Genomic DNA, 20,533 nt, shown 5'->3' with positions numbered 1-20,533 from the left:
AAAAATTTTAAGTATCTGCGGTCATTTGTTTTAGACTTTTAGAGTTACACCAAAATAAGAAAATCACTAAATGTGAAAATCCAGTGAAAATCCAATGTTGTAAAAATTTAAATTTCAAATGCTCATAAAAATTTGATTTGAATTTCCAGTGGACTTTTTATATTTGTGATAAAGATTGACAAACTTGTAAGGAATCTTGTATTAAATTTTCAAATCTTAGATTTAAAAAGAAAAACTTTTATGAATTTCTATCTAAGATAATTTGAACATTGCCGTAATTTTTATGTATTTAGTCAAAATTTGAACTGTAAATGCTTATAAAAAAAATGTGTGACTATATATTTCTTTTATTTTTCAAATGCTATTGTTAAACTATTTTAGGATCCTTGTATTAAATTTTCAAATCTTAGGTATAAAAGTAAAACTTTTATGAATTTCTATCTAAGATAATTTGAACATTGCCGTAATTTTTACGTATTAAGTCAATAGTTTAGTTATTTTCTGGCAACTCAGAAAATATTTATATTAAACAGTTGAACATTTTCGACATTATGTACATATTATGTATATTATTATGCTTATTGAAATGTTTAAATTAATTTATATATGCATTATGCACTATTTCAGTTTTATTTATACATATAATGATGATAGATTTACTATGTCTTGTACATTGTAATATTTATAAATATTATTATTATAATAATTCAAATTTGTTTTAATTCTTATATTTTGTTTAAGGAGTTTTAAGAAGGACAATGAGTTTTAACAACAGCTACATTTTACTATATAACCTATTAACCTACCTTTAAATCAAATATTATTAATTTATTACTTTGGAAGATTGCCGTGATGTCTGAACAGGATTATGGTACGTATTAGTGGCATCATTATTTACATCTTCGAGAGGTTCAAATTCAATCAAATTAATATCATCTATGTTTATTTCATCTTGAGGTACAAGTTCTAACACCTTTCCTCTTTTGTAATAGATGCATTATAGATGTTGATATAGGTAGGTATTACAGAAGCATTTGTACATAAAATTTGGATATTTAAAGAAAGCATTACTTATTTTTTTATTTTTTTTTTACTTACTGGAACTAAAATACTACTTTTAAACAATTTAAATTTGTTTAAAAATTTTGACTGGATACTATTTTTTGATATCAATATTTTGATTTATACATTTGTTCAAATGAATCATTGACTCTCTGTCTACCCCTTCATTTATACATTTGTTTAAACCAATTATAAATAGGGTGATTTGTAAAAGACAATATGAATTAAACATTATAAATTAACTGTTAGTTAATTCTGTAGTACACAACTGAGATCAAAGCTGAGCTAATAAGGTTACCTACATAATAATAATATAATATGTAGTCGTAGATATGCATTATACATTCTTAGAAAAACTCTTCATTGTTGTAGTACAGTATTTTTTATTTTGAATTACTTAACTAATTTTTAATAAAGTTGTTAATAATAATTAAAAACATATTAATTTTTAATTTTGATTTTTAATTGATAATAGTTGGAATCAAAAATGCTGTAATGATATCTAGAATCTAATAAAGTAATAAGTGTTAATAGATTCATATTGTAGATAATCAAATAAATATACATATATTAACAATCAATAATGTACTAATTTAAAGTAGTTATCTATTAATTAGGTTATAGGTTGAATAATTATATTGTTATTTATTAATTTATTATATATATAAATAACAGTGACGAATTTACGTTTACGGGAGAATATGGGGGATATATATCCCTTCTTCTCTTATTTGTTACATATTTTATAATGTTGTGATGTCGATGGTAAGCGAACTATCCACTCCTCTTTGAGAAATTAAACGTTTGCTATCGAAATTCTCCCCCTTGTCAAAATCATAAATAGCGCAGTCATATGCTCACAACTGGGAAATCGTTCTGAGTGTACGTACCAGCCGGTGTTGCTAGCTCCCGGATGGGTGACTTTTAACAAATCCTTGCTACACATACATTACGTGTAATAATTAACAGTCACATTTATCTAATAAAAATAGAAAATATAATTTACTTTGTGATATAACAGTGTCCACCAATTTTTTTTTTTAAGAATATCTAAACCACCTAATCTAAAATGCATTTCCAAAAAGGATTAATAATAAATTAAACTAATACCTTATTTTTCTATCAAATTTCTATCTTAAATTTATATTTATAATTTTGTTTTAATTTAACCAAAAAAAAAAAAAAAATGTAAAAAATATTTTTATACCAAATGTTCAATTGTGTTAATGACCTAGCCTACTTATTGTAATAGCGAAAAGTTTCAAGTGTTTTCGATCAATATTTTTTGAACTGCAACATAATAACTAAAATGTATTTCGTTACTACCAATTTCATCGGAATTTGTTCATAAAATTCCTATACAAATTTGTATATATATAAATTATATATAATATTATGTAGGTATTCGATATTTCGATATAATTTTAAATTTCTGCAATAAGAACAACATAAAAGAAACCAATTTCATTTTCAAGCCGTAACTATTAAAATTGAAAATAATTGTATGAATTGTTAACTAAAAAATAATCGTGTTTTTTTCACGAACTGTGTCAAAATTTGAATTTTTATGATTTTTGAAAATAAGGATGAGGTTATTTGATTTATATGTTAGTAAAAACATATTATGTTAATTAAAATTTTATATAGATTCAAATACAATTACGTAAATTCTAGAGCCCCAATTAGCCCTCCTTCCCCTTGGTGAGTGATAAAACTTGCCCTGTTTTCGCTGTACATTTTTAGACAGATGGCTTTTTTGAAAACGAATTTTTTAAACCGATTTATTTGAAGATGATAATATATAAAAAAGCAGTTTAACTCTGCTGTACATTATGTGTCTAGATTCTAGAGAGTCACTGTAATGAATGTGATAAATTTGAATTAAACGATATAACATAATAATTCATTGTTTTCGAGCGAAGACGGTTTGTCAGCCTATACCTACCTATATTTTATGATATTATTGTGAATTGTGATTAAAGTAATCAATTTTACTAATAGTCAATAGAACTACAGTAGATTTAATTTATTTTCACATCGGATATTCACTAAATTATGGCATGTAAACTGTATAAATTCATAGTTGTTAGTTGTTACTATATGGTATACATGAATATTTGAATAATGCGGCTGGTTAAAAAAAATTATTATATTCCATATTATATGATGGAACCAGGCGCTAGATAGGCAACCAAATCAACATTTATTTGTATTTAATGGTAATTAGTTTTCCTCTCATTTAATACATATCGATTAAATCTCTTTAAAGAATTTAATCAGCATGTGATTTTAGTTTTAATAGGAGGGGATAAAAGTTTTGACCAGCCCATATATTGTTCTATGTCTCTGTGATAGTGATATAATAATTAATATTACTGAATCGAAGAAAAAAAGGTTCGCAAGCTAATTTCAGTTAAAAGTTTTATCTTAACAATATTCCCGTGTCCCGTCTAATAAAACTTTATTTATATACGTATCCTAGTTCAAGGCAAAATTATTTTTACTTTAGATTAAAAAAGACGCCAGGAGTTAAAAAATTATGATAAACCTTAGTGGTGTTTTTTAATATTTTTCTAGTGGAATTCAACGGATTAAATTACAATATGAAAAATAACTACTAAAACGTACCTACTAAAAGTTTAATGATAATATTATCGGTAATAAATACTAAATTAGGTAGTTATCTTCTATTATGGTGGTTTTTTCGAGAGCACGGATAACTTGAAATGTGATCGTTTTGTTTTTAGAATTCCTAGAGTTTCAGCGTTTATGTGTATTTAATTTAAAAAACTATAAATATTAACTATTATCGTTACAATAGTTTTTTAGTGCTTAAACAGTATTATATTTCTTTAAAATTAGAAAAAAATATTATAGTATTACGTTATTTTGCCACAACCGGCTCAATAATATTGGATACAATCAGACATAGGAAAACGCATATTATCTTGATCGCCTTAAATGACGCCACTTAATTCATTACGCCATAGAAATCATAGCATATGCCAACATTTATTTATACTTTTTTTATAATATTTTTTCCGCGGTGCCTTGCTATGAATACGACGAAATACAAGACAAAAGAATTCTCAATAATAACAAAATTGTCGGAAAAAAAATTCTATACATTTTAAATCATTTATTTCGAGCCGTAGGCCGCAGTGTCCTTAGAAAGTGATCGCGTTGCACCGTTTGGGAATCGCTGAGGCGTAAAGTTTATACGCAAGTAAATTTTGCGCAAAAGGGGCTTTCGATAAAAACGATAGTTCAATAATTGCAAATTTGCGCCAAAATTATAAAATTAAATATGATTTGTATAGAACTCCTGGTCGCAAGGAAACAGATTGTTCAATAACAGGTCGTCCTGCGCACTATGTCAGGCCTGTTAGCAGTCGGCATCAACAGCGCAGACTTGTTCCATATTATTATGTTTTTGATTTTATTATTTTCGTGAAATAGTTTATCGCGGCGGTCGTTAAAACGACGGCCATGACTCGACTCGACTCATGTCTCGTGGTAAAATTACTCGGTAATCGCCGATTATAAACAATTTATAAAAAACTGTAATTGGATTTGGATAACTCTGTTGTTCGTGATAATTATATTTTTATCGACGTTTTCAGACGTCGTAGAATTGTAGACGAGTAAAGTAAAGACGTAGAGTTCAGTGGCAACAGAGTCGAAACAAATTAACAAACATTATTATGTCGAAAGATAATGGAAGAATTTCTGCCATTCGCTGAATGTTGAATTAGCGATTTGCTATTCATTTGGCGGAGTACTATTATAATACTATAGCTGGTGCGTATTTACCATTTACCTTGTTATCAGTTAAGTTTGTTCGTTATCTAAATTCTAAAGTACCGGCCGAGATGTACACAATCATTTTAATTTTTAATTTTTATGAAACAACCAAAATATTGTCTTAGAGCAACAACCAAACCACCAACTGTATACTGTTGTTATATTATGCTATATTCTAGTATTCCGTACCAAACGTTAGATCAAGTTTAACGGTTGAAGGTAACTATCGTCTAATGTCTATCTCATTGCTACCCATTTGTTTTTTTTTTTATTGAGAAGTACATTGCTTCGATTAACCGTTTATTTGTGAACACATTATATCGCCAGAAACCTGAAACAAACTTACTGGTAACACTTTGTACCTACATATTTAATTGCCTATTCATTATGATCTAAAGTAAATGTTCAACTACTGACCTAGTTTTTTTATTTGATCATGTCTTAATCAAGCAGTTGAGTTCACTTTTTACCCATCTGGTTGTACTGGTTGTACTGATCATATAACGTTAATTTAAAACGCAATTTAACAAAATAATTAGCTACTATGAATTCATCATTCATAGATATTATGTTGTAAGAGGTTAGCAAGTTGGATTTTTTTTGTTAAATTATGGCTTTAAACATGCTCTTAAAGATATTTTTCATTTCATTCCTATAGTGGTTGTTATGATATAGAGGTATTCAAACTGTTGTCACAGATTTAAAGAACATTATGAGTGTTGGTCATGTTATCAATGGTACTGAAAAATAAATCAAATAAATATAATAATGATGATGGCAGCTATTTTTGTGTAACAATATTGAAACCAAGAATTTTTGAAAGAAATTGTGTAATTGCACCTTTAGATAATTTGTGAGTAATGTACATTCTAAACACACCCTTTTTCACCTTCTTAACATAAAATTTTGTTGTCATTAATGATTCGGGAGCTCCAGGATTTTACAATGGGTGGGCTGGAAAATTGATTACAATTTTATTTTTGTTTTGTCCAGTCTAATAAAACGTGCTTAAGTAAGGTATTTTAAATTTTTGTACAACTTCAACTTCTCAACTTTTCTATTGGAAAAATATGCTCCATCATTAACTTTGACGGAAGTTTTTGTAAAAAGATTGGATCTAGTTATTACTTTCGAGAGGATTAAAATAATCAGGAAAAATAAAGATACATATCTAAATTAAAATTTGTAATTAGGTTAATTTTCTTTGGAAGAAATCAAATTAGCCAATTTGTAAATCTAATTTTAAGAAAAACGTTAATAGTAAAAATATTTAACTAGGTATCAATCTAATTTTTATTTGTGAGGTCTATTTGCAACTAAAATTATTAAAAGGTGTGTATTTATAATTATTTTCTAACAAAATTATTTAATCTATAAAAAAAAAAAACTTTAAGACTTCAATACAGCTTATTAGTTTTATTTTCAAAAGAACCTGGAGCATAAGTATGTATTTATCATTAAAATATATAAAATGAGATGATGATGGGAGGTTATAAATACTGATAAGAATAGGGGTAGATATTTTGTAACCAAAATACTTAAGAGGGTATACTAGTATGTGTTGTCTCTGGTGCAGTGGTGGGTTGGTTTCTAAGTATTATGTTTAGTGCTGCAAGACTTAGAAACTTGAGGTAAGACACTGGTTTATCAGTTACTTAATTGTTGATTAACCTTAATTACCAAATAATAATATAGTAAGTGTACCTAATTATAATTAAATATAATAAGTATACCTAATTATAATTAAATATAAAATTATACAATTAATATTAAATGTAATAGTTTGTTTTATGAAAAATAATATGAGTGTTAAGTGTTAACTAATTTTGATTCAAATATAAATATAAATACTTCACACGCTTAATATTACAATAAAAGTATAGGAGTATAGGCCATGGCCCATGAGTGCCTCTGGATTTTTAGAAAATACCTTATTGTGTTGCGAGTCAAAATAGCTTGGATAACACTGATATAGTAGATTAATTGTTTTAAATGTCTGTGTTGTCATCTGTTTTATTCCATTAGTTAAATATTTAATAAAATTAGATATAAACTAATAAACAAATGAATTTCAATCACAATTATCATTGGTTAAAAATTAAATTTTTATACTACTAGCAGCAAATCAAACATATTCTCCCCAAACCGCCTCTGTTTCCATATTTTTGAACTGATAACATTTCTGTGTTTAACAATCCAGTTATGTATTGTTTAAAATCTTTTATGAACTGACTAAAAATAGCTTAAAGATAAAAATAAGACCTATGTTATTCGTTAGTTTCTTGCAATATTTTAATTTTACATACTCATAGCATTGCTTAAATTCAAAATTACTTGAGTATAAAAAATTAATGTTTTCTGATTTTTATTTATTAAATTTGAATCAAAAATAAGTTAAATACTTTTGATTTCAGTTTATAGGACTGTTAAGAATTGATTGTGTGAAAATAAATTTTCTAATTACTTGAGGTAGGAATATCCGAATATTATAAAAAGTTACTTATTTCATTTTTTGGGAAATTATGGTGTTCTTTGTTTAGTATTTTATATTTTATTCACTGTGAACACTGAACACTGGACATGTTGAATTTTTTTTTTTTAAGCTATTATTTATTTGTATTATTCATGAGCCATTTTAATTAATTATATGAATTGTTATTTAAAATTTATAAGCAAATATTTTACTTTTGTTTTAGGTTTGAACAGTAGTTATTGAATAAGAAAAAGATTTTGATAATTATTTTAAGTGTGATGGAAAAAAGAGAGTGGCCACTATTTGTGTATGGTGGTCTATCATCCTGTATTGCTGAATTTAGTAAGTTATTAATTTATTATGTATATGTTTATGATACAAAAATATTTACTGTATATTATATTTTTTGTTATTAAAAGAATATAGCTGAAGTACATAACTGCTTATTATTGACTGTTGAATTATTTTACTAGGTACTTTTCCTATTGATACAACCAAGACTAGACTGCAAGTTCAGGGGCAATTGGATGGACAGTTTAATAAAATTAAATACCGTGGAATGGTAGATGCCTTTTGTCAGATTTATAAACAAGAAGGTTTTTTATCACTTTATTCTGGGTATTTATTTATTATTATTATTATTAACATTTATAAATTAAAAAAAAAAAGAAAACAACTTGATGTTACAGAATTAGCCCAGCATTAATACGTCAGTGTACATATGGTTCACTCAAGTTTGGAACATATTACACATTAAAACAAGCAACTAATGAATATTTGAAAGTGACCGAAGATGTAGCTGTAAATTTTGGATGTGGTATATGTGCTGGAATAATATCTGCATCTATTGCTAATCCTACAGATGTACTTAAAGTCAGACTTCAGGCTTTAGGTCGAGTTAAAACTGGAATTTTTTTAGATACTAACGTTTTTAAATGTTTTCGTTACATTTATGCACATGAAGGACTCAGAGGTCTGTGGAAGGTTTGTATTTTATTTTTATGTAAGAAAGTAGGGGCCAAATAATAATTATTTACACATTAATCAATTTAAATTAATTAATACACATTCATTTTGCTGGAGAGCTACTACACCTAAATTGTTTTGTAATCGATCTACAGCAGTGGTTCTTAATCCTAGGGTTCCGCGAAAGCTTAAAATTGCAAGAGAGAGAGACTGCTGGCGGCTGGTACTCTTAAGATAACTTTCAAAGGGGTTCCGCATGAAAAAATATTATTATTATTTGGTGTTCCGTGGTATCAAAAAGGTTGAGAAACACTGATCTACAGCATACACTGCTAATATAAGTTACCATATTAGCTTGAGTATACAGCGTGTTTCACTTAAATGGCAACACTAAATATTTCTGTTCAGTGAAGTCGGACTGAAATGGGGTTTTCAAGAGGATATATGGAATACTGAAATACACATTTTTTGCTCGTATCTGATAATTTGAATTATAATTTATTCATTTTCGTGTTAATATTTTATTATTTTTGTGCTTTTATTCATATATAAAAATGGCTAATCACAGTGAACAATTGGATATGCTTTCAATTTTTAATAAGTTTCATCAAAATTCCCATCATGCTGAAGGTATACCGACAGATATCAACCAGCTACCAGTACATAACTATTTTATATGCCTTGAAAATTAAATCGGAACTTATGGTTCATTTGGAAGTAGAGGTCAATACAGCAAGCAAACATTTAAGCTAACGAAAAAATTGAAGTTCATGTATCCTTTAATCAATCAAAAATAATTTTATAATGGCAAAATACAGACATTTTTAAATTTTTGAAAATTAAACAAAAATCTTTATTGTTTCAACTTCCACGCAATGTAAATCTTCCAATTTTCGAGATAGAAGAAAAATGTAAGTATAAAAATTGCTTAGAAAAAACTGGTATATCCGAATCTGATGTTGAAAATACTTAGAGTTAAAAATTTGAAAATTATCAAAAAACATGTATTTCCATATTCCATATGCACTCTTGAAAACCCCATTCAAGTTACCATTTGAGTGAAACACATTTTATAAATAGTTAACATATACATTTTTACTTTCTTGATTTTTAATTAAGTAAAACTGATGATTGGAAGGAAAAGAAACTTGTATTTTATTGTTACAAGAGTTTGTAATAAATAAAAATGTAAGACAGTAAAAATAAGTTGGCGGGTAATTAAGTTAGCTTTAATAAGATATTAATGAGATATATCCAATATTATGTTCAAGGTTAAAGCAGTATAATGATTTGAATCCAGAAATAGGTCTGGTTGTTTATCCCTTTTACTCTATTAATATTTATATGTTTTCTCTTCAATACGAGAGCTAAAAAATTGATTGATATTTAATTTTTAATGTCTTGTCAAGTAAATATTATAATATGAAAAATTTTAACAATATTAATAAATGAACTTTTTAATAATTAAAAAAATAGTCGTTTTTAGTTAGATTTTTCAGAATTTGGTTGAATAACTTCAAATCTTTTGACTATGTCATGAAAATTAGTAAAACATTGAAACGTTTTTCTGCTGAAGCAATAATCTTGGAGGATTTTGTTATAAAATTGTTCTACTGGTATTATTTCCTTGATATTTTTGAGATACATCTCATAGGTAAGGATTTTTTTTGTGATTTTTACTGCCATTTAAAAAAATTCCTTGTATTTTATTCGAAGGAACTGCTGTGCTTAATGCTTGTCGAGGAGCTGCAGAACATTTGATGCAATATTTACAGTTTCTAGTATTTTACAAAGAATTTAAGAAAATTTAAAATGAAAATCTTTTAAAAGTTTCAAAACAGATTACTTAGAATATTTTATTTTTATTTTTGCTTCTAAGAAATATAACATAATTATTAATAATAATATTAAATAAATATTAATATAATGATACAGAACAGCTAATATAAAATTATACTTTGATGACCATAAGTTATACATGAATCTTTTTAATGTAATTTAAATATTTGATTTCCTGAAGATAAAATTAATTTCTGACGTTTAATACTTTAAGAAAGCTTTTACTTTTGTTTCATTAACATGAATGCATTGCATTATTTAGAACTAACTTCAAATTATTTGAGGTACAGTAGATTTATTATGTTGATAATTATTTTTTAGATTTTAACCTAGTCTAGATACCTAATTTTACAAATTTATCTCATACCGTCGACTATGAGGTTTTAATAAATTAAAATTTTTTTGTTGTGATACAAATAATTTCTATATTGGCTTCTAAATGACACGTCATGTTTATGACCACTAAGTTCATTCACTACACTACAGATGTTTAATGCGGCATATTGTAAAAACACATACACATTTATGTGTAGTTATGACTTAGTACCAAAGGCGGAAATTAGCTTACAATTTTAAAAGTGATTTAAAGTATGAGGTGATTTCCATAAGAATAGTACAAATTAAATTTTATACTCAATATTTTAGAAACAAACCACTAAAACTGTGTATAGTTGGAGGAAAAAAATTATGCTGCAGCTTAGACAATATTTCATTTTTGAGCACTGCTTACAGTAGAATTTGGATTATTGCTAGTGTAATACAATTTATACACATATTAAATAATCATTCAAAAATTGAAAATTAAGAAAATGTAAACAACCACCCCAAATTGGCAAGTGTTTATTTATTCATAACAAATTGAATGCCTTATTTAAGGTATTTTATTTTAAGGATTCAATTAATTTTTCTAAATAGAATGAAATACAAATATCCATCTCAAAATTTTAATTTATTTTTTATTATTCTCACTGAAAATTTAAAATTTGGTGCCTATTTATTATATTTTTAAGTATTTAAAAACAAAGAATTTATAATTAATAGAGAACCATTTATTTTATCAGGGAGTTGGACCAACATCGCAAAGAGCTGCAATTATTGCAGCTGTTGAGTTGCCAGTTTATGATTATTGCAAACACAAATTGATGGATGTTCTTGGAAATCATATTGTAAATCACTTAATGTAAGTTTATGTTATAGGTAACAGTTCTTAATGTCTATTGTATCATTGTATCTATTGTATGAAAATAAATATAGTTGTCGGAAAAAAAAAAAATTTTTATTTCAAAATCAATAGTGGAATTAGAAATAAATAAATATAAATAATATATTTTTACTATTTATTAGTTTAATAGTACAATAGTTTATTTATGTATTAGAACTTTAGACTAACAAATATCAAATTTTTTTAATTTTTTTCAGCTCAAGTCTTATAGCTAGTTTCGGAAGTGCTGTTGCTTCTAATCCTATTGACGTAATCAGGGTAATTATTTGTTAACTTTTTTGTGTTTAACAACAATATATTAATTAAGTAATACAGATACATTTAATTTAAATTAGGCAACTAATTTTAATGCGTGCATAATAATAATAATAAATATAATGATACAACACACTAATGTACAATAGAAATGGATTGTATAATATCTTGATTGCCTTAAGAGCTATATCCATATTAATACTATAGCTATAATATATATAGACAACCTCACCCAGGATAGTTGTCTTTAATCTCAGAATTTTTGCTTTCCTTATAAACGTATAACCATACTCCATTCCACAAGAGAGTTGGACAATCCACAGACTAAAACCAGTAATCGACTGCCCAAGGCCCAGGTGTGCTATATTTTGGAGATTTGACATCTCCACCAATCATACAATATGCGTGAAACAATCCTATACTCTCACGGAATGGGATATATAAAAATAATTTATAGCATGATAATACTATTTATTAACTACAATTTACTGGATATTGGATGATAACTAAATTAAAATTGAATATTTTAAGAAATTTTATTTTATTGATATTGATTAATTTAATATATTATAATATAATTTTATTAAATTGTATGATTGGTTATATATTGATATTGCGACTGTATATAAACATTAATATCAAAGTCCCAATCATAACTAGCTTGCTATTGCTTATTTGAATATTTAAAATATTTTTCAAATTGTGATTTGCATAGAATATCTTAAAAATTACCTTGTTATAACTTATAACATTGGTTTAAAATCATTGTACAATAATACAGTTAAAAATAAAATGTTGATAATATATTTTTATTTTTAAATTTGATTCAATATATTAAAATACATTTTCAGACTAGACTGATGAACCAAAAGCACAATAGAAATGTTGAGCTTGTTCAACAACATATCTATAAAGGAAGCATTGATTGTCTAGTAAAAGTATGTTTCCTATATTTAGTACAAAATTTGATGATTCAGTTGTTATTTTATTTTTATGTTTCAGACTGTTAGGTATGAAGGAGTTGTAGCACTGTACAAAGGTTTCATTCCCACTTTTGTTCGAATGGGACCATGGAACATAATATTTTTTGTGATTTATGAAAGACTGAAAACAATATAAGTTTTTAGCCTATATAATTAAAATAAAATAGAGTATCCAGCAAGTTAAACTTACTATTGTTATCACCTATTTTACATTTAAGTATTATATTATTAATGGAAATATAAAAATATAAGATAATTCTGAGAATTTAACACAACATTTTAATTTATTTTTTCAATGAATTAATTTTACTTATCATACAATTGTAAACATCCATACAAAACCACTTGTAAAGAAAATAAGAACATAGTGTGTCTACTTATTTTATTTTAAATTTCAATAATATTTTAAATATAAAATGAATTTGTCTTAAGCTATATCTTAATTAGCCACAATCTAATTTAAGTATTTTATAATTAAATGAAGCAACCGCAAATATATTTAAAATAAGTGAATATAATATTGTTAAGTAAAATTATATACACAACATCTTAAATAAATACCAAAATAAAAAAAATCCATTCCAAGTTTTGAAATATGACATTCTCAGTTTCTTGGATTTTTACCAATTAATTAAAACTTATTAGAGAACAGAGTTTTACCCCTGTGATTAAATATATAAAATGCAGGTGTGTTATGTAATGTCTCCCATGTCTTGCATTCCAATTCTTCAATAGCTCTCACTTCTTTAAAATCGCCTGCCAAGTACAATATTCCATACATTGATATAAAAAGACTGATTACACCTTGCACAAATATCTGAAACAAACAATTATGATATTATAATAATGAAGAAATGATAGTAATTATTATTATGCAATTAAATATTTAATGGCTTACATCAAATGGCAATCCATCAAATTCTTGTTCCGTTATTCGTAAATAAGATCGATCTGTAAAATAAAACAATATTTGTTATCTTTCTAAAGTTTTAAAATTCAAAACCTTGGTTTTTGTTGTTACATTGTATTTCAAATTTTTAACTACAATATTAAAAACATTTTATGAACCCTTAGATCAGGGATGGAAAATCATTCTAATGATACACGTCAAAAACTATTGATCATTATTGACTTAATGTATACTTATAATTACAAATAGGAATACAAATAAAAAATTTTTAATTTAATTGTATTTATTAAGAGATTAAATAATAATAAAAAAACAATACTAATTATTGCATATAAGCTATGGATATACATTTCTGTCCTACATGATACCTAGTTCTTACCCACAATTAGAAAATAGATAAATTTGTTCTCATATTCAAAACAGAGAAAAATATTTTGAACTTAAAATTTAGTATATTATATGTAAGGCTCAAATGTTATTGAATTTCCAACTTTTTTTCTACCGTTTGAAATTTAGGTAAGTATATGTTTTAAATTTGTTTTTCAGCAAATTTAAGTTAAAATCTAAAATGATTATGTGCAATTTTTTTCAATTTCCTCAATAGTCAATTTTCTTATCTTTCCTCATTTATTCTACGATTTTAGATACTTTTCAATGTTCTTCATATAATTTGGTTTTTTTATGTTAGGATATGTTAGAATATTTTATGTGTATTGATAGTTATTTCAGATTTTGCAATGTTGACCATAAACTGGAGGTGAAATAAGACATTGCCACTTTATGGTTTTGTTAAAAAGATTTGTGAATAATTAAATTCCGAGAGGGAATAAAAAACAGTTATTTTTATTAATGACAGGTTTAAAATGTTCTAGATAAAAATAAGATTTATCAATAAATTCAAAAATTGATTAATTTAAACATGTACTAATAACCTCTATCAACAGTATTTCCATGTACATGAACTTTTATATATTAGCCCGAGGAAAAAATTCCTACACTGACAATATCAAAATTGAAAGGCTTAATCAGTATATTTGGTTTAATTATTTTGGTATACCTTTTTATCATAAGATTATAATTGAAGCAATATATATAAATTTGTAATTTATACTTTTATTTCAATAAACTATTTAATTTTTACTGATTGAAATTGTCCAGATTGATTAAATCACTCTTCTTTCATTTTACTGCTCCAAAAGAAAAAAAAACATCAAAATGTAAAATCAAGAAATTCCTTCACTTGCTCAGAATCTAAAATAACTCAATATTTTGATCGCTAGCAGAGCAGTATTCAATAACCTTATGAGGATGTTACACCCATATAGTGAACCTTAAGTAGTTATCTCTATTCTAATCATAGGTGTGTGCACGGGGTGGGCCAGGTGGCCACCCTGCAAGCCAAACTGTATATATATTGTGACCTGATAATTTTTTGTCATGAAAATTAAATAATACAATTACAAATTACAATTTTCAATTATAATAATTAATTTAATGGATTTAAAATTCAAAAATGTAATTGATTAAATATTTTAAAGTATCTCTTGAAGTATCTAAATTATAATTGAATTGGCCCACCCTGCCAAAAAGGTCTGGACACGCCTATGGTTCTAATATAGCATACATCACAATGAAACATTTTGTATTCAAAAAATATTTCTTAAGCTATATGATATGGTATAATATGTATGATATTAAATTTCATAGTTTAAAATGATAATAAGGGCATTTTTCAGGAGTCACATTGTCACGCAAAAAGGTAGATATCGCTTTTTATTTTCCATTTCTAATTTACTTAGCTATTGAAGGATTTATGTTTATATAGTTAAATCCAACTTGAATACTTATGTAAATTACAAAAATGCAATTATTGCAATCAATCACATTACTTTCAATACTTATTTTATAAATAAATAAACAAATATGCTTTTAAATTTGAAAAAAAAAATGGAAATACATTCTTGAATAATAAGAAAGTGATTTTGACAGGCCATTTTAAATAAACTACTGTTGAAAAGAAATTTAAAAAATACGGGAAATACATATAATGTTTGAACGATTTAGAATGAGAAACAATATAACTAGAGGAAAACTGTTTAACATGGCAATTTATAAAAATTCATTATTCATTGCAAATCGTCATTTTTTTTCATCAATACAAATTGATTTATTTTGGTTAAAGCGATGGATCCAGATAGATAATCGTTAATGCATTGTTAAGGAACTTACAACTTTATTGGATAATTTTTGTACTTACGCTGAGCCGCTGAATACGCTGCATGCAGTAACGACAGTATACCAAGAGCGAATATTTGTTTGTACAAGTTGAACATGTCAGTGACGTTGGAGTGCCGAGAAAGTCAAAATTTCAGAATGAAATAAGAGCGAAACCCTGATACAACTAAACAAGTAACGCCGAATGCCGACTGTAAATTGTAAAAGTTCACCAAGTGTCCAAGTTGTTCAATTGGAGCCGTCGACGGAATCAATATCTTGATAAACATTAAACGCTCTTATCAGTTATCCGATAGTGAACTATATCGAATTCGGGCGGAACTATGATTGGTTTCCAAAGTGCGAACTACACATATTTATAACCGTCGCACCGATAACAGCAGCTGCTCTTACTCAATAATTCAGCTGTGCACTGTGCTCTTCTTACCATAGACCTATAAAATATTATAGATCTATGGCTCTTACCTCGTCATTATCTTATAAAATGATTATAGGTTTCATTGCATTTAGGTATATATTTATTTGTCTTGATTCAAGACTCTTGATCTTTATGGTTTAAAAAAAAATTAACTAGGTTATACTTATACAGTACCTATACTGTTTCCTTTTCCTCCTTAGATATTTAAATCACTTATAAAGTACATTTGATATGTATTATGATTGATATGAAACGATTATTCGATGTACTACGAACTACCGTATAATACCATTGTGTGCCGGAAAATTCTATGGGAAGCGAGTTACTTTAAAGTTTAAAATGTGTTTTTTCTATTAAAACGACTTATTGAATCTCGTATTTTTTTTATTAAGATGGCGTTACACTGATATTTGTTGTCTCCGTTTTCTACGTGCATAACATAACAAATTTTAACCCTACAACTACAATGCGTGATTTTTTTTGTTAAATATTATTTTTCTATTGTTCCTTTATGTAACTCTTAATTAGAGAAAAACAAAGAAAAATTTTTTTTGAAATTTTAAGTCCCCCAAAATAAGTACTTTAAGTTTGTTGCCTGTGAGCAACACTATGCATTCGGGGTTCTCTACGATCAATGAAAAAATAAATGTAACACAATGAAATAAATTCAAATAAAATTATGAATTATAATAGAAAAAATTAAAATTAATCATATTTCTCTTGTATGATAAAGATAAAGATAAAATAAAAAAGGTCAGTATAAATAAAAAAAAAAGCGGGTAAGTCGTGGATGTCGCTTTGCTGTACTGTAGGTTATTGTAATGGATGTGATTAAATTTGAATGCAATGACAGGTATCATTGTATACGAAAAACGATTCTGAACGGAGATGATTTGTCAGTCTATAGGATATATTATATTTAAATATTGTCATATATTCTATTTTAAAACAAATAAATTATTTTTCAATTAGGACGCATTTTGAATAAGGCATGGTTAATCAATTTTTCCAAAAACATTGCATATAGTTATCATAATTCATAATACTTTATATTATCATAGATATACATATACCTGGTTTGAGGATAATTAATCGTTATCATTGCGCGATTTCATAAAAATTTAAAACTCAAACGCTCAAAACATTTTTCCTATAATAACGCTTCAAATATTCTCTATAGCTATTTGAAGCAAAACTTATGGAAAACTTAGTGTTAAATTTTATAACCTTAGATATAACATTTCGTTAAATTTTGGACTGTAAACGCCTATTAAAAAAAATTGTGACTAACGATTTTCAATTTTTTTTAGCTAAAATTATAACAACTCATAAGGAACCTTGTATTAAATTTGCATGGTTTTTTGGTAGCCCAACATTTTTTTACCGACACTTCAAAAAAAAATTATCAAAAAAATCGAAAATTTCAGTGGTCTATAAATAACTAAAAAAAAGTCGAAATTAAACTGTATATAGATATCACTAACATTAAGATTTGGTGAAAATTTCAAGTATTTACAGTGATTGGTTTTTGAATTACAACCATATAAAAATATCGATTTGGTCGAAAACTGGTTTTGCGTAAAAATTCCCGTTTTTCTGTCATTTTTTTTTTTGTTTTTCTCGATTTTTTTGAAAACTGTTGGAAAATGTTTACTTTTGACCTCTATAATGCACCAAGGATCTTCACTTTTACATCGGAAACCACCCCCAAAGTTTGAAATTGAAGCATTATTTCGACTAGTTATGCTGCACACAGACTCAAAAACAAACATAAAAAAAAAAAAACACACATCATTGTAAAATCAATACATTCATCACTTCGTTCTGAATCTAAAAGGCAGGTAACTCGTGGATGTCGCTCTGCTGTACAGTAGGTTACAAGTGAGTTACTGTAATGGATGGAATTAAATTTGAATCCAATGATATTATATTATTGTATACGAAAAACGATTCTGAGCGAACACGGTTTATCTGTCTAGGATATATTATAGATTAATAAAAATTTTCAAATCTTATATTCAAAAAAGAAAAATTTTTATGAATTTCTAGTTTGAAATAATTTGCGAATTTTTGTGATTTTCGTGATTATTACATATGTTGTCAAAATTCAAACTTTGAATGCTTGTAAAAAAAAAATGTGACCTTAAATTTATTTTATTTTTCAACTGCTATTGTTAAAATGTGTTAGAAGCCTTGTATTAAATTTTCAAGCTTTTCTACCATACAAATAAATTTTTATCGATATTTATAGAAAAAAAAACTAAAAAAGTTGAAAAATTAAAATGCCAGTAAACCGCTCAAAACAAATCTAAATATTTTGAAAATTTTATCAAATATAGAAAATGCCTATATAAACATTCAGTAAAAATTTCAAGTATCTGCGGTCATTTGTTTTAGACTTTTAGAGTTACACCAAAATAAGAAAATCACTAAATGTGAAATCCAGTGAAAATCCAATGTTGTAAAAATTTAAATTTCAAATGCTCATAAAAATTTAATTTGAATTTCAGGTGGACTTTTTATTTGTGATAAAGATTGACAAACTTGTAATGAATCATGTATTAAATTTTCAAATCTTAGATTTAAAAAGAAATTTTTTTATGAATTTCTAGCTTAAAGTAATTTGTGAATTTTCGTGATTTTTACATAATATGTTGTTAAAACTCAAACTTTGAATGCTTAAAAAAAAATTGTGCCTACGTATTTTTAATATTTTTTAACTGCTATTGTTTCAATGTGTTAGAAGCCTTGTATTAAATTTTCAAGCTTTTCTACCGAACAAATAATTTTTTATCGATATTTATAAAAAAAAAAACTAAAAAATTAAAATGCCAGTAAACAGCTCAAAACAAATCTAAATATTTTGAAAATTTTATCAAATATATAAAATGCCTATATAAGCATCCAGTAAAAATTTCAAGTTTCTGCAGTCATTTGTTTTAGAGTTACGATAAAATAAGGACATCGCTAAAAGTGAAAATCCAATGTTGTAAAAATTTAAATTTCAAATGCTCATAAAAATTTAATTTGAATTTCCGGTGAACTTTGTATTTGTGATAAAGATTTAAAAACTTGTAAGGAATCTTGTATTAAATTTTGAAATCTCAGATTTAAAAAGAAAATTTTTTATGAATTTCTAGCTTAAAATAATTTGTGAATTTTCGAGATTTTTACGTATTTTGTCAAAATTCAAACTTTGAATGCTTATAAAAAAAAAATTGTGACTATGAATTTATTTTGTTTTTCAACTGTTATTGTGACAATATATTTAAGAGCCTTGTATTAAATTTTCAAGCTTTTCTGTCTAACAAATAAATTTTTATCGATATTAATTTAAAAAAAACTAATAATGATCGAAAATTTCAAATGCCTATGAATAGTTCAACTTAAGTCAAACATTTTTGAAAATTGCATGGTGGATAGAATATATTTATATAAACATTCGGTGAAAATTTCATGTATCTATTCGTCATTCGTTTTAATGTTACATCAAAAACCAAAATCGATTTTGTCGAAAAATGAGTGAGCGTAAAATTTCCCATTTTTACCTTAGTTTTTAGTTTGTTTTTTTTGATTATTTAGAAAAGTATTAAGAATACTTTTGACCCCTCAAAGTACCAACTAGATTCACTTTCTGATCGAACGAGATACTGAAGTCAAAAATCGAAGCATTTTTACTGCCCCAAAACGTGATGACAGACACAAAAAAAAAAAAAAACACACACACATCATGGTAAAATCAATACATTCATCGCTCCGCTCAGAATCTAAAATTTAAAACAAATCATATCACTTTTTCTAATAGTAAAAAATTAAAAATAAACTGAATAGGGAAATAATATTCACCAATAAACTCATATAGTCATATGAGCAATAACCAATAAAATAAGTAGATAAAACTTTTAAATAGTTAAAATAATAATAATAATAAATAAAAAAAAAAAAAAAAATAATAATTTTAATTTTTAAATTATTGTCCCCGTAAAAAGATTCTAAATATATACTCTCCACGCGGCAGTAATGTGGTGGTCTTTTTTTTAAATTAAATTTTTCAAAAGATTAAAGAATATATTTATGGATAGATTCCTAAGCTTAAGTAAAGCAGGGAAATGAGATAAAATTGGTCAATTGGTATTTAAAAACTCAATACATTTGTCAACTGGCTTTAAGTAGTTAATGTCTAATTATCACATTATATGTATATTTTATTATTAACTTTAATTTAAAAAGAATTGTGTTTTAATATTACATTAACAGTAATGTATTATCATCTCCATTAATATAGTAAAATATAGATGAAGGCTTGGTTTTTATAGTCATCTTAGTTGAACATACCAGGTATTTTGTATAATATCTAAACCAGAGG

At 25.9% G+C, this 20,533-nt stretch overlaps 2 protein-coding genes across 9 annotated transcripts; one reads left to right on the top strand and one right to left on the bottom strand.

Moving 5' to 3' along the window:
- The first annotated feature begins 4,451 nt into the window (after window positions 1-4,451).
- Window positions 4,452-12,869, top strand: Bmcp (uncoupling protein Bmcp mitochondrial). Of its 8 annotated transcripts, none has more exons than XM_015518812.2 (9): window positions 4,452-4,591; window positions 4,686-4,863; window positions 7,563-7,681; window positions 7,813-7,957; window positions 8,029-8,323; window positions 11,206-11,324; window positions 11,564-11,624; window positions 12,473-12,559; window positions 12,624-12,869. In XM_015518812.2, exons 3-9 carry the CDS (start codon window positions 7,618-7,620, stop codon window positions 12,738-12,740), a joined length of 888 nt encoding a protein of 295 aa, XP_015374298.2. In that variant the 5' UTR covers window positions 4,452-4,591; window positions 4,686-4,863; window positions 7,563-7,617; the 3' UTR covers window positions 12,741-12,869. The 8 variants fall into 8 exon arrangements, with proteins under 8 accessions (XP_015374298.2, XP_015374299.2, XP_015374295.2 ...); XM_015518813.2 differs by having other exon boundaries at window positions 4,463-4,578; XM_015518809.2 differs by having other exon boundaries at window positions 4,470-4,625.
- A 100-nt stretch (window positions 12,870-12,969) lies between these two features.
- On the bottom strand, window positions 12,970-16,016 carry EMC5 (ER membrane protein complex subunit 5). The gene is made up of 3 exons (XM_015518818.2): window positions 15,772-16,016; window positions 13,503-13,555; window positions 12,970-13,421 (listed from the first exon to the last, which is right to left on the bottom strand). The coding sequence occupies exons 1-3, from the start codon at window positions 15,845-15,847 to the stop codon at window positions 13,236-13,238; spliced, it is 315 nt and encodes a 104-aa protein (XP_015374304.1). The 5' UTR covers window positions 15,848-16,016; the 3' UTR covers window positions 12,970-13,235.
- Between the last annotated feature and the right edge of the window lie 4,517 nt (window positions 16,017-20,533).

Source organism: Diuraphis noxia, unplaced genomic scaffold, assembly GCF_037042655.1.
Source record: "Diuraphis noxia isolate RWA-SAM2 unplaced genomic scaffold, SU_Dnox_SAM2 contig0001, whole genome shotgun sequence".
NCBI lineage: Eukaryota > Metazoa > Arthropoda > Insecta > Hemiptera > Aphididae > Diuraphis > Diuraphis noxia.
The sequence above is the reverse complement of the archived record's forward strand: the minus strand, read 5'-3'. Positions and strand labels throughout refer to the sequence as shown.

Bases quoted from the DNA above. Each gene is read 5' to 3' on its own strand.
- Bmcp (XM_015518812.2), top strand. From the start codon at position 7,618: ATGGAAAAAAGAGAGTGGCCACTATTTGTGTATGGTGGTCTATCATCC. The intron at 7,958-8,028 runs GTATTTATTTAT...TTGATGTTACAG, and splicing joins TTTTTATCACTTTATTCTGG to AATTAGCCCAGCATTAATAC. The intron at 11,625-12,472 runs GTAATTATTTGT...ATACATTTTCAG, and splicing joins ATCCTATTGACGTAATCAGG to ACTAGACTGATGAACCAAAA.
- EMC5 (XM_015518818.2), bottom strand. From the start codon at position 15,847: ATGTTCAACTTGTACAAACAAATATTCGCTCTTGGTATACTGTCGTTA. The intron at 13,556-15,771 runs GTAAGTACAAAA...TTTATTTTACAG, and splicing joins AGCGTATTCAGCGGCTCAGC to ATCGATCTTATTTACGAATA. The intron at 13,422-13,502 runs GTAAGCCATTAA...TGTTTGTTTCAG, and splicing joins TTGATGGATTGCCATTTGAT to ATATTTGTGCAAGGTGTAAT.